The sequence below is a fragment of the Somniosus microcephalus genome, unplaced genomic scaffold, assembly GCF_052327205.1.
Source record: "Somniosus microcephalus isolate GS21.2 unplaced genomic scaffold, FLI_Smic_1.0 unresolved_chr2, whole genome shotgun sequence".
NCBI classification, from domain to species: domain Eukaryota; kingdom Metazoa; phylum Chordata; class Chondrichthyes; order Squaliformes; family Somniosidae; genus Somniosus; species Somniosus microcephalus.
The window spans coordinates 70,154,954-70,168,047 of record NW_028225180.1 but is presented as its reverse complement, the minus strand read 5'-3'; the positions used below and the strand labels follow the sequence as shown (position 1 = coordinate 70,168,047).

General features: G+C 44.5%; 1 protein-coding gene across 2 annotated transcripts in view; it reads left to right on the top strand.

Annotated features, from left to right (window-relative positions):
• The window catches only part of LOC147092797 (NACHT, LRR and PYD domains-containing protein 3-like), a 76,116-nt gene that overhangs the window by 22,598 nt on the left and 40,424 nt on the right, over window positions 1-13,094 (top strand). For both annotated transcript variants that reach the window (XM_085976044.1, XM_085976045.1), the window contains exons 3-4: window positions 6,425-6,520; window positions 10,267-10,433. In XM_085976044.1, coding sequence (XP_085832170.1) covers window positions 6,457-6,520; window positions 10,267-10,433 — 231 coding nt within the window. In that variant the 5' untranslated portion in view covers window positions 6,425-6,456. The remainder of the gene's footprint in view (window positions 1-6,424; window positions 6,521-10,266; window positions 10,434-13,094) is intronic.

The following is a 13,094-nucleotide window of genomic DNA, read 5'->3' as shown; positions in this document are numbered from 1 at the left end:
AAGGAATTGATGAGATAAAGAGAGATAAACTGTTTCTTCTGATGGAGGAGTCCAGTACAAGGGGGCATAACCTTAAAAGCAGAGCTGGGCCGTTCAGTGGTGACGTTAGAAAGCATTTCTTCACACAAAGGGTAGTGGAAATCTGGAACACTCGCACTCAACAGCTGTTGAGGCTGGGGGTCAATTGAAACTTTCAAAACTGTGATTGATAGATTTTTGTTAGGCAATGGTATTTAGGCTTATGGAACCAAGGCGGGGAGATGGAGTTAAGATAAAGATCAGCCACGATTGAATTGAATGGTGGAACAGGCTCGAGCCAGTGAATAGCCTACTGTTCCTACGTTCCTATATTCCTGTGTCTCTCTTTATAAAGCCAGTGATCCCGTATGCTTTTCTAAAAGCTTTATGAACTTGTCCTGCCACCTTCAATGATTTCTGTATGTATGCCCCCATGTTTGTCTGTTCTTGCACCCCCTTTACTCTTGTACTATTTATTTTTTATTGCATCTCCTCATTCATTCTTCACACTTCTCTGCATTAAATTTCACCTGCCATGTGTCTGTGCAATTCACCAGACGGTTTATGTCCTCCTGACTTCTTCCATTATCCTCCTCAGGGTTTACGACTTTTCCATGTTTTGTGTCATCTGCAAACTATGAAATGATGCCTTATACACCCAAGTCCAGGTCATTACTATATATTAAAAAGAGCAATGCTCGTAATACCAATCCCTGGAGATACCACTATAACTTCTCTCCAGTCTGAAAAACCTCGCTTCACCACAACCTTCTGCTTTCTGTCCCTTCCCTAATTTAGTATCCACGCTAACATTGCACCTTTAATGTCATTGGCTTCAATTTTGCCAACAAGTCTAGTATGAGGTACTTTGCTAAAAGTCTTCTAAAGTTCCATATACACAGCATCAACTGTACAACCTTCAACAGTCCGCTCCCTCATTTCATCGAAGAAATGAAACTAGTCAGACTTGATTTTGTTTTTAACCAATCTGTTCTGGATGTCGTTTATTAACCCATGTTTTTCCAAGTGACAAGTACTTTTGTCTCTGGCTATTGTCTCAATGATTTATCTTGAAGTTTCCTGAACACCAGCACTAGACTGACTCGCCTGTAATTAATTGGTTTACCACACGCCCCATTTTTAAACAAGGGGGTAACATTTGCAATCTCCAGTCCTGTGGCACCACTCCCTTATCCAAGGAGGATTCAAAGATTGTGGCCAGAGCCTTACTTCTCTCAGTAACCCAGGATGCATCCCATCCAGACCGGTGACTTTTCCACTTTGAGCGCTGTTAACTGTTTTAGTACTGACTCTTGGTCTATTTATATCCTGTCCAATTTCTCTATCACATTCTCCTTTACTGTAACATTGGCAGCATCCTCTTCTTTAGTGAACACAGAGGCAAAGTACTCATTTAGTACCTCAGCCATGCCCACTGCATCCACAAGAAGATTGCCCTTTTGGTCCTTAATCATCGCACCTTCCATTGACTGTCCTTTTAGGCTTTACATGCTTAAGAAAGATTTTAATGTTCCCTATTATATTCCCACGAATCGTTTCTGATTTTTTCCGTGCCCCTCTTAGTTTGTTTTTGATTTCTCCTCTGTACTTTCTGTATTCAACTTGATTCCCTACTGTGCTGTTGTCGTGTATTTATTCCAGTGTCTGCGTGTGTGAAACAGCAGGAAACGGAATTTTACAAGGTCTCAAATTTGGTTATAACTTCATGCCGCCGAATATCATCAACTAATGTTTGTAGAAATTACTGATCTGAGACTGAATCACATTTATATTTCCACAGTGGGGTAGGATAGGACGCTGACTGAGAGTTTGATTGGACGAATGTGCGTGGGCACACAGCAACACACGCGCACAAGTGGAGAATTCTGATTGTAAAACAACAGTCAGATCGAACCAGTTATGTATTTAAGACGTTTCCAGATATTGTAAGACCCCTAAAGATATTCCAAACAAACAAGTTGGGCGTCACCAATCTGTTTAAAGTTACACAACTGCTCACATTGCACATTAGTTTAATATTAGTGGAGCAGTGGTGAATGTCCTCACCTCCTACAGTGCTCATTAGTCAAGTGCTGACACCATGAGGGATGTCTTCTGCTTTATTACAAGAGGAATAGCGAATAAAAGCAAGGAAGTTATGTTAAACAGTTATAAAAGACTGGTTAGGCCTCAGCTGGTTTCAGTTCTGGGCACGACACTTTAGGAAGGATATCAAGGCCTTGGAAGCGGTGCAGAAGAGATTTGAGAGAATTGTACCAAGGATGAGTGACTTCAGTTATGGGGAGAGACTGGTTTGTTCTCTTTAGAGCAGAGTTGGTTAAACAAAGATTTTATAGAGCTGGTCAAAATCATGACTGGTTTTGATGAGTAAATATGGAGAAACTGTTTCCATTGGCAGAAGGGTCAGTAACCAGACGACGCAGATTTAAAGTGAGTAGAGAAAGAGCCACAGGCGACGTGAGGAAACATTCTGTTACACAGCGAGTTGGTGTGATCTGGAATGCATTGCCCGAAAGGGTGATGGAAGCAGGTTCTGTTGTAACATTCAAAAGAGAATTGGATAAATACTTGAAGGGAAAACATTTACAGGGCTATGAGGAAAGCGAGGGACAGTGTTAATAATGGGATAGCTCTTCCAAAGAATCAACACAGACATGACGAGCCGAATGACCTCCTTCTGAGCTGGATCACACTGAGTCTACGATGCAGCCTCGCCTAGTCAATGAAGGTGCATGATGAAGCGATCTCAGCTCAGAGATTTCAATCCACCGGCAAATTGCAAGAAGCAGATATTGAAACAATCAAATCTGCCTCTGGCGCTACAGTAATCGGTTACCGTGCACCAGAAGCAGCATCATCGGTTCAATATTAGCCTACAATATAGGTGTGGATAGAAGGACGAAAGTTAACCCATTGCTGGAGATTTGCAATCTGCGGTCGGAGAGCTAGGAGAGGAAACGCATGAGGATCAGTTTTATGGGATGGACAATGGAGGCCATGACATGGAAAAGGATGCCAGATGAGACCACATCGAATGCTGTGGAAAGATGAATGATGGACAAGGAAGGGTTACACGCCAGGGTCACAGAGGTTGTAGTTTGTGACTGTTCCGGGCAGATTAGAGTTACATAGAAACTGCAGCAGAGAAACAGTCCATTCGGCCCAAGTGGTCTATGCTCTGTTTACACTCCACAGGAGTTCCTCCCACTCTAATTACTTCTTGACACAGTGCCACATATACGTTCGAGGGCGTTAGACTCGCGACACCAATATTAAATAACATTCAGAATGCCGGGGAACCCATCCTCCTGGAATTGAGCGAGTTTGTTGCACTCCCCTCACTTCAGGAAAAAATGAAGTAATTCACGTTGGACCTAAAAAAGGATAGATCAGAGAATTTTGTAAATGGTTAGAAGTTAGAAACTATGGATGAGCAGAGAGAACTAGGGGTCCAAATACAGAAATCACTAGAAGCTCATTGATTGGTACCAAAAATAAGTAAAAGTGTAATGGAATGTTGGCCATTATCTCGAGGGCTGGAATACAAAGGGTAGAAGTTCTGTTCCAGCTGTACAGAGCTCTGGTTAGACCCATTTAGAGAACTGTGTTTAGTTCTGGGCACCGCACCTCGGGAACAATATCTTGGCTTTGGAGGTGGTGCAGCTCAGATTAACCAGAAAGATACCAGGGCTAAAAGCTTTAAATTAAAAGGATAGATTAAATAGACAAAGCTTTTATTCCCTTGATTATACAAAGTTAAGGGGTGATCAAATTGAGTTGTTTAAGATGCTCAAAGGAATTGCTAGCATAGAAAGAGTTAAACTAAGTCCTTTGGTGGACCAGCCCAGAAAAAGGGGGCATAACCGTAAAGGCAGAGCTCGGCTGTTCAGGGGTGATGTTAGAAAGCACTTCTTCAGACACAGTGTCGTGGAAATCTGGAACACTCGCATTTAAAAAGCTGGTGAGTTTTGGTCAATTGAAAATAACAAAACTGCCATTGATAGATTTATGTTAGGCAATGTTATTTAGGGTTACGGAACCAAGGCGGGTAGATGGAGTTAAGATACAGCTCAGCCATGGTCGAATTGAATGGAGGAACAAGCCAGAACTAATGAGTGGCCTACTCCTGTTCCTATATTCCGATGCCTCTATTTATAAAGCAAATGCTACCATATACGTTTCTAAAAGCCTTATCATCCTGTCCTGTCACCGTCAAAGATTTCTGTATCTACAACCCCAAGTTTTACTGTTCCTGCAACCCCTTCAAATTGTACAAATTGGTTTAGATTGCATCGCCTCATTTTTCCTTCCAAAATGCAGTATTTCACACTTCTCTACATTTATCTTTCACCTGTCATGTGTCAGTGTCTCTCTTTCCTCCTGAAGTCTTCTGCTATCCTCACGGTTTACGACTTTTCTGAGATTCGTGTCATCGACAAACTTTTAAATTATGCCCTGTATACCTATGTCCATGTCACTGAAATATATCAAAAAGAGCAGTGCTCCTAATACCGACCCCTGGGGACACCACTGTATACTTCCCTCCAGTGTGAACAATATCGGTTCACAACTACTGTCTGTTTTCTGTCCCTTTGCCAATTTAGTATTCACGCTGCCAGTACTCCTTTTAATATTATTGGCTCCAATTTTGGTAACCAGTCTATTATGAGGTACTTTATCAAACGCCTTCTGAAAGTCCATCAACTACACTACCTTCATCAACCCTCGCCTATTTCATCGCTTAACTCATTCAAGTCAGCCATTTTTGATTTGCCTTTAAAAGAAATCCATTTTGGCTGTCGCTAATTACTCCATGTTCTTCCAAGTGACAGTTAATTGTTTTTCGGAAATTTTGCCCCGAGGAATTCCCTCAACACCGATGTTAAGCTGAGTCGCCTGTAGTTATTTGGTTCATCACACTCTCCTTTTTTGAACAGGGATGTATCGTTTGCAACCCTTCACTCCTCTGGCACCTTTCCCATAACCAAGAATTGGAAGATTGTGGCAGAGCGAGTGACATTTCTACTTTGAGCCCTGCCAACCATTTTAGTACATCGTCCTAATCTATTTATATCCTGTCCAATTTCCCTACCACCACCTCCTTTACTGTACGATTGGCAGCAGCCTCTCCTTTAGTGAATACGGATGCAAAGTGTTAATTTAGTGCTTCCACCAGCAGAGGACATGTTCCTAATTCGGCCCCACCTTTCGTTGGACTATTCTTTCACGCTTTATGGCCTAGAAATTCAGTGGGCTGCGCCACCCGTTAGCGCCTTAAGAGGGCGCTAAGTGGGTTGGAAGCCACTGGCCACGCCTCCTGCTACATTCAGCGGGACGCTAATGGCGGCACTAGCCGTTAGCGCTGCGCCACCACCGATGACGTCATCGGTGTGCGCAGCGCCCCGCTGATGCCCCGATCACGATATTTAGTTGTGCCCCCTGCTTTAACGTCGGATGCAATGTGCGACCGGTTCAGGGGGACCTACCTGCGGCGGTAGAGGCGCTAATTAAAGGAGAGGTGCGGGGCGGCCATTTTTTTTGCTGGCCGCCTGCCAGCAACTCTCTGCGCTGCCGTCCCCGGGCTCCTGAGCGCCCCCCACCACACCCCGCGGAGTGCCGGCTGTGTTCCAAGAGCCCGGCACTTCTCCTCGGTGCCGGGCTCTTTTGCCAGCACTCGCAATCCTCGATCGTGCTGCACAAGGCCCCTCCCCTTTAAGAAGGGGAGGAAGGCCTGCAGTACCGCAGCGTGCCATGCCGCAGCGTGTGGCGCTGCAGCACGTTGCACAGCGATATTCAGTTGCAGCGCCCCAAGAGGGATGCGGGGCGCCTCCCGTAGCACCGCGCTTCCGTCTGGGGCGCTCAAACTGAATTTCAGCTGGGCGGCCTCGACTGCGTCGAGGATGGCGCCCCAAACGGAGCTACAGTGAATTTCTAGGCCTATATGTTTATAAAAGGCATTAGTGTTCCCTATTATGTTAGCACTAATCATTTCTCATACATTTTCCTTGCCCCTCTGTTGCTTTTGTGTGTTTATTACACTAGCGGCAGCGTTAGTGAAACAGAAAAGTACTGAATTTTACAAAGTCTCAAACTGGTACTGAATTAACTGAATCGCTTTTACATTTCCACAGCGGGGAAAGGAAAGGACGCTGATTGATAGTTTCAATGGACGCACGTGCGCAGGCACACACGCAAATGGAGAATTTTGATTGTAAAACAGCAATCAAATCTAACACTTGTATATTCGTGGAGTTTTCTGAGATCCCAGAGCTAACGGTTTGCTGTACTGATGGGGGCGGAGGGAGTTAATATCATGTTTAACAAGGCAACGTTCTCCTTCTCATTTTAATATTGCCATCTAACCCTCCTATTATATTTGTTACAGAGCATCAGAACCTAGGAACGCCTGTCACCACCATGGCTGACGATCCAAACTGGGGAGAAGATCCAACATCTTCAAAAAGAATGAGAATGGACACAGGTAGGTTCACAAAATACTTTAAAATACAATTTCTGCCTGAACCTGCAGCTCACACAGGTTGAGGGAACAGGGCAGGGACTGAGTACAAAGAGGGAAGTGAGTGACCATCGAGAGGGACACCGCAGTCACAGGTGGAGGAAGCCCCTGAGTACTAGAACTATCCAATAGATACCTGGTATTGGAGAGTGTAAGGTGGATAGAGACAGTGACTCAGGAGGGTCTTCCTGAGCAACAGTGTGGTACCAGAGAGCAGGAGGCCACCCAGCGGGGCGAGAGGGAGAGGCAGGTGGGGCACAGGAATAGGGGAGCGATACTGGTGGCAGATTGTATAGTCGGGGGAATAAACAACCTCTTCTGCAGCCCGGAGCATGTCCTGAATGGTTAGTTACCTCCCTGGTGCCAGAGGGAAGAACATCCAGGAGCAGGTGGGACCACCTCTGGGAAGGAAAGGAGAGCAGATAATAGCCATGGTCGGAGCCAGTAACACGGGTAGAAATACGTTTATAGAGGGACTATTAAGAGTGAGGCACTAATCTAAGAAACCAGGCCTCAAGCTGTTGATTTCTGGATTGTTTTGCACTGGGATGCTTAAGGAGGATAATATGAGGCTGGTCAATTTGCGGCTGAGGGCTGGAGCAGGAGGGAAGGGTTCACGTTCTTGGGCCGCTAAAGTGCGTTCGGTTGGAAGGGAAGCGACGGCTGCAACCAACAATAATGGTTTTACAGAAAAGGTGAATGGAGCAGTGGGAGGGTATCAGGGGATGTGACTGGAGAGTGAAAAATATCTGGATCTGAGACTAGGGAGCAGAATTAATAAAAATGTGGGAGCTGAAACAGAAGATTTAAGAAATAGTGAAAAAGGTATTCGCAAGAAAAAGGAAGGAGGATTTGAAATAGTGAGACACAAATTCACTTTAAAAAAAAAAAAAAAGAAACTGGGACGAGTCATCATTCCAAACGTTGGAGCTAGTATTGAGTGTTGTGTGTGTGAGTGTACAAATCATTCCAAACATTCATAAGCTTGAGAGATGTGATCTACTGTCTATAAGACAGGGCCTTGGTTTTCACAGGATTCAGAGGGAGATGTTCCTGGTGATAACATTTTGAGGGAAGAGTTTTAATAAAGCATTCTATGACAACGTAGAACAACAAAAAGAACAAACTTGCATTTATATAGCACCTTTAATGTAGTAAAACGTCTCAAGGTGCTTCACAAGAGTGTTACCAATCAAAATTTCACACCGAGTCACAAGGTGATATTAGGACAGGTGAGCAAATGCTTGCTTAAAGAGGTAAGGTTTAAAGAACGTCTGAAAGGAGGAGAGAGAGAGGCGGAGAGGTTTAGAATATGCGGGTGTTCCAGGGCGCTATGCTAAGATGGAATCCATATGTACGCAGTTCAGCAATAGGAAGGGAGACAGCACAATTCTCAGTGGGTTTTGCAGGTCAGCGAGCAGTAGAGGTGAGATAGAGGTGGAACTGGAGAAACTAGTTGTGACAGATGCAATTTTGGGGAGATACAAAATATTTCCTGAACTTTCTAAAAATGATGGTGGAAGAGAGAATGTTGATGTACTAGAGGAGGATGTGGGTCCACAGTTAGAGATCACTGTAGCGAAGGATTTGGATCTGAGTAAAATAGTGGAGAAGTCACTGGGCTCAGAAATAATGCACGCCAGACTGTTAAAGGAAGTCAGAGGAGATAGGAGGGACTGACCACAGCATTTCAACCCTAGTTTAATATCAAAAATATACTGGTGGACTGAAGGAGCCCAAGTGATGATTCTGTTCTAATGTGGAGAGAGGATCAACCTGGTAACCAAAAAGCATTGTGTAGAAACTCTTGAAATCTGTTAATCCAGGTCGAATTAGTGAGAAAGAGGATGATGAGTGGAGGCTGGAACGGATTAGCTGCAGAAAAGTCGTATTTGACAATTTTATGAACAACGACGGACAGGTGAAGACAATTTGGTCCATCCAGCGTTTCCCAGGCAATTGCGATACTTTGTCGCCCTATCTCAAACAAAACCATGTGATCTCCTGGGTGAGGTGGAAAACCAGTTTAAAAAAAAAAAAAAAACAGGCCAATTTGGGGGATCAAAATTCTGGAAATTCCTCTCAAATCCATCTATCGATCCCTAAAGATATTCAAAGATATAAACAAATGTGGTGCACCACCTCACTGTTTAAAGTTACACGATTCATAACATTCTATATTAGTGTTAATATTAGTGGAACAGCGGTAAATGTCCTCACCTCCTACAGTGCTAATTGGTCAGGTGCGTTTATAGAGGGACTATTAAGACTGAGGCTTTAGGCTAAAAAACAAGGTGGTGATCTCCGGATTGTTTTGCACTGGGCTGCTTATGGAGGTAAATATGAGGCCGGTCAATGTGCAGCTGCACGACTGGAGCAAGAGGGAAGGGTTCACGTTCTTGGGGCACTAGAGTGAATTCAGGGAGAAGCGAAGGGACGGCCGCGATCTGAACCCACCAACAAAGATGATTTTCCAGAATGAATGAAAGAATTGCATTTATATAGCGCCTTTCACGACCACCGGACATCTCAAAGCGCTTTACAGCCAATGAAGTACTTTTTGAACTGGAGTCACTGTTTTAATGTGGGAAATGAGGCAGCCAATTTGCACACCAAGATCCCACAAGCAGCAATGTGATAATGACCAGATAATCTGTTTTAGTGATGTTGATTGAGGGATAAATATTGGCCAGGACACCGGGGATAACCCCCCTGCTCTTCTTCGAAATAGTGCCATGGGATCCTTTACATCCACCTGAGAGAGCAGACGGGGCCTCGGTTTAACGTCTCATCCGAAAGACAGCACCTCTGATAGAGCAGCACTCTCTCAGCACTGCACTTCGTGTCAGCCTAGATTTATGTGCTCGAGTCCCAGGAGTGAGACTTGAGCCCACAACCTTCTGACTGAGGCGAGTGTGCTACCCACTGAGCCATAGCTGACACTCTGGGAATAGGTGAGTGGAGCAGTGGGACGGGTATCAGCTGATATGACTGGAGGGTGAGAAATATCTGGATTTGAGGCTAGAGTGCAGAATGACTAAAACTATTGAAACAGGAACACTTGGGTAGGGGTTTCCATGATGTTGACCCAGCGATGATGACGAACGGCGATATATGTCCAAGTCAGGTCGGTGTATGACTTGGAGGGGAAATGGGGGAGGCGATGGTGTTCCCATGCACCTTCTGCCCTTGTCCTCCTGGGTGCTGTGATCGATTAACTGAGAGACAGGACTTAGATTTGAACGGGACTCGGAGTGAAAGGATCCTGATAATAACATTTTGAGGAGAGTTAAAAAATATTTGTGGATGCCAATATTACTAAAGGGTTCTATGTCCGCCCTGGAACACTAGGATGTTGCCTGGAGTTATGTTCAGATAGAATCTATATGTATACAGCTAAGGAATAGGAAGGGGAATAGCACATTTCGCGGTGGGTTTTGCAGGCTGTCAAGCAGTGGAGATGCGATAAAGAGGGAGGACTGTGTTGTGAGTAAACTCCTGGAATCTGCATTTGAAGGTCAAATTAGTGAACATTTATTGATACAGGGGATAATTGCGGTGGCAGGAACCGATAAGTTGTAGGCAAGTCGTGTTTGTCAAATTTTCACACTGTTTTTAAGAATTGGCTATATAGATTGATGGAATGAAACGCATGTGATGTATGTGGGTTTTCAGAAGGTGTTTGTTAATGTGGTTCTTTGTGTTCACAGATCCGAACTCGACAATCAGTAAGTTCTTCACAAAGTACGACGATTACCAGCTGTTCCAGTTAACGAAATTCTACCGGGACAGACTGGAACAGGCGATTAAAGAGGGTGTGGAGGGTCTCGGTCTCTGGTTAACAGGCGAGGACCATTTCACTGGACAAGAGTATCACGTGAGTGGGAGGGACACAGAATGAGGTTAGATTATTCTAACATCACAGAACTGACAGAATCTCCTAACAGAGGAACAAAGAAATTACTTGATTGATAAAAGATCACGGTCTATGTAATTCCCCTCTTAACATCCTGGTAGACGAGTGCTACGATGATAATGGAGTTGTTGACTAATCGATCTCTATCAATTAATCTACAACAGACCCAGACATGAGGTGAGGAAACCCCAGTGGTGGAGAGCTCTGGGAACCAGAGGTCAAAAGTCACCTGTTCCCCTCAAGCATGCTACACTTACCACATGTCATATCTCAAATTACTCATATACTGCACCCCAAAATGTGATTTTCTGAAATAAATTTGCCTTTTAAAGAATCAATACAAACTGTTTCTGCCATCTCCCGAGGGAGCCTGTTCCCCAGATTGACCACTCACTCACTGAAATGTTGTTTCCACAGAGTCGTTTTGAATTTACCCTCCTTAAGCACAGGCCGTGTCCTCTGTTTCTACTTTATTGGACAAAGTGGAACAGCAATCATATCACCTCTCCACCTTCTCTTTTTTCCAGTGAGAACATGCCCAATTTACACACTAGCTCCTCCTGATCCAACCCCTCCACCCTCTCAATCACTCTAGTTGCTCTCTTCAATAGCTGTGATAACCTTGTACTGAGGCAAGCAGAACTGTACACGGTATTCTTAGTGTGGTCACACCAATGATTTATAAATAGCAGGGTAATCTCACTATTTTGGCTCAAAAATGTTAATAAACGCCAACATCGCATTTACTTTATTCACTGCCACCGAGAATAGTTGAAACAACAAATCTTAGAATCATATAATGTTACAGAACATGAATCTGAAAAATAGGGAAGAAATTAATAAAACTGCAAATATTGTGAATCTGAAAAGTGATACTGTAGCGGTTCATGTAGATCGCCACTAAATAAGATAGTTTGACTTCGACGAACTATAAATAAGTTGTTTATTTACAGGAACAGGCTAATTACAGCAGGTAAGATGGCTGACTGTAGGAGCACCGTGGTGTAGGTCTTGTCCCAGCGGGGACTCCACGAGGACTCAGTTTGCAGTCCTGTGGGGAGCATGATGACGTCATCACGCTTGCGTGCGCTTAGGCGGTCACGTGACTTGCGTCGGTGCCTCTTCCCGGCATGGAGGCTGGCCGTTGAGACCGAGGTCGCGAGGCCAGGCTGTGCCGGTGCTTGCCGCGGGAGCGGAAGATCGCGTCGCTCCCGTCGGCTGGCCGTTGAGGCTGAAAACGCTAGGCCGGGCTGTGCCGGCGCACGCACATCACGTACGTGACGTCGGCGCGCTAGGGAGCGTCTTAAAGGGGCAATGGCCCTAACAGGTAAGTTAAAAGGGCAACGGCCCCAAAAGGTAAGTTAAACATACAGTAAGGTAAGTTAAAGGGAATTATGTGTCTCAATGTAAGGGACAACCAGTGGTACCGCCACAATACGAAGAGGTGAAAATACTCAGCGGATCCGTCAGTATCTGTACAAAAGACAGAGGCACGGTTCGGGTATAACTCTTGAGTGGTTGGAAAGCAAAAGGGAAACCGTTTTATTGGGACTGGGAAAAGGAGAGACCAGAGACAATAGACAGGAGTTAGAGGGAAGACAATGAGCTGAGTGACCAGGAAACTAGTAATAGTAAGTCGGGGAAAGGTTAGATGACACAGAAAACATCCCTTGTGGGTTAAACAAATGGTATTTAAAAAACACGAGCTCAAATGAGGAAAATGCCTAAGACTCAAACGGGGAAAACAAACCAGAAATAACTATGTGGATGGAAAAGTCAGTCCATTCTCTCCTAGACGCTCCTATCTCCTCCCTTAGTCACGGAGTTTAATCCCAACCTCCTGCTCATTACCCATTACCGTTAGTATCCCACCTAGTCTAATCCCAACCTCTTGCTCACTGCCCATTACTGTCAACATCCCACCTAGTCTTATCTCCACCTCCTGCTCACTACCCATTACCGTTAATATCCCAGCTAGTCTAATCCCAACATCCTGCTCATTACCCATTACCGTTAATATCCCACCTAGTCTAATCCCAACATCCTGCTCACCACCCATTACCGTTAATATCCCACCTGTCTAATCCCAACCTCCTGCTCACTACCCATTACCGTTAATATCCCACCTGTCTAATCCCAACCTCCTGCTCACTACCCATTACCGTTAATATCCCACCTAGTTTAATCCCAACCTCCTGCGCACTACCCATTATCGTTAATATCCCACCTAGTTTAACCCCAACCTCCTGCGCACTACCCATTATCGTTAATATCTCGCCGAGTCTAATCTCAACCTCCTGCTCACTACCCATTACCGTTAATATCCCACCTAGTCTAATCCCAACCGCCTGCTCACTACCTATTACTATTAATATCTAACCTAAGCTATTCCCAACTTCCCAGTTTCCTGTTCACTCCACAAACACTAACAACTCAATTTGTCAAAAATAATAGAATTGTCTTTTATAATAATTTATCGAGTGCTTCTGTAACAGGTTGTGTGAGTGAATTATGCATTCTAACCACAATGCATGTAAATAAATGGACCTAACCTTACCGGTAATACTTCAAATTGGCCTAAATTTGTCCCCTCTGAACAAACAGTGGAAACAATCTGCGGTC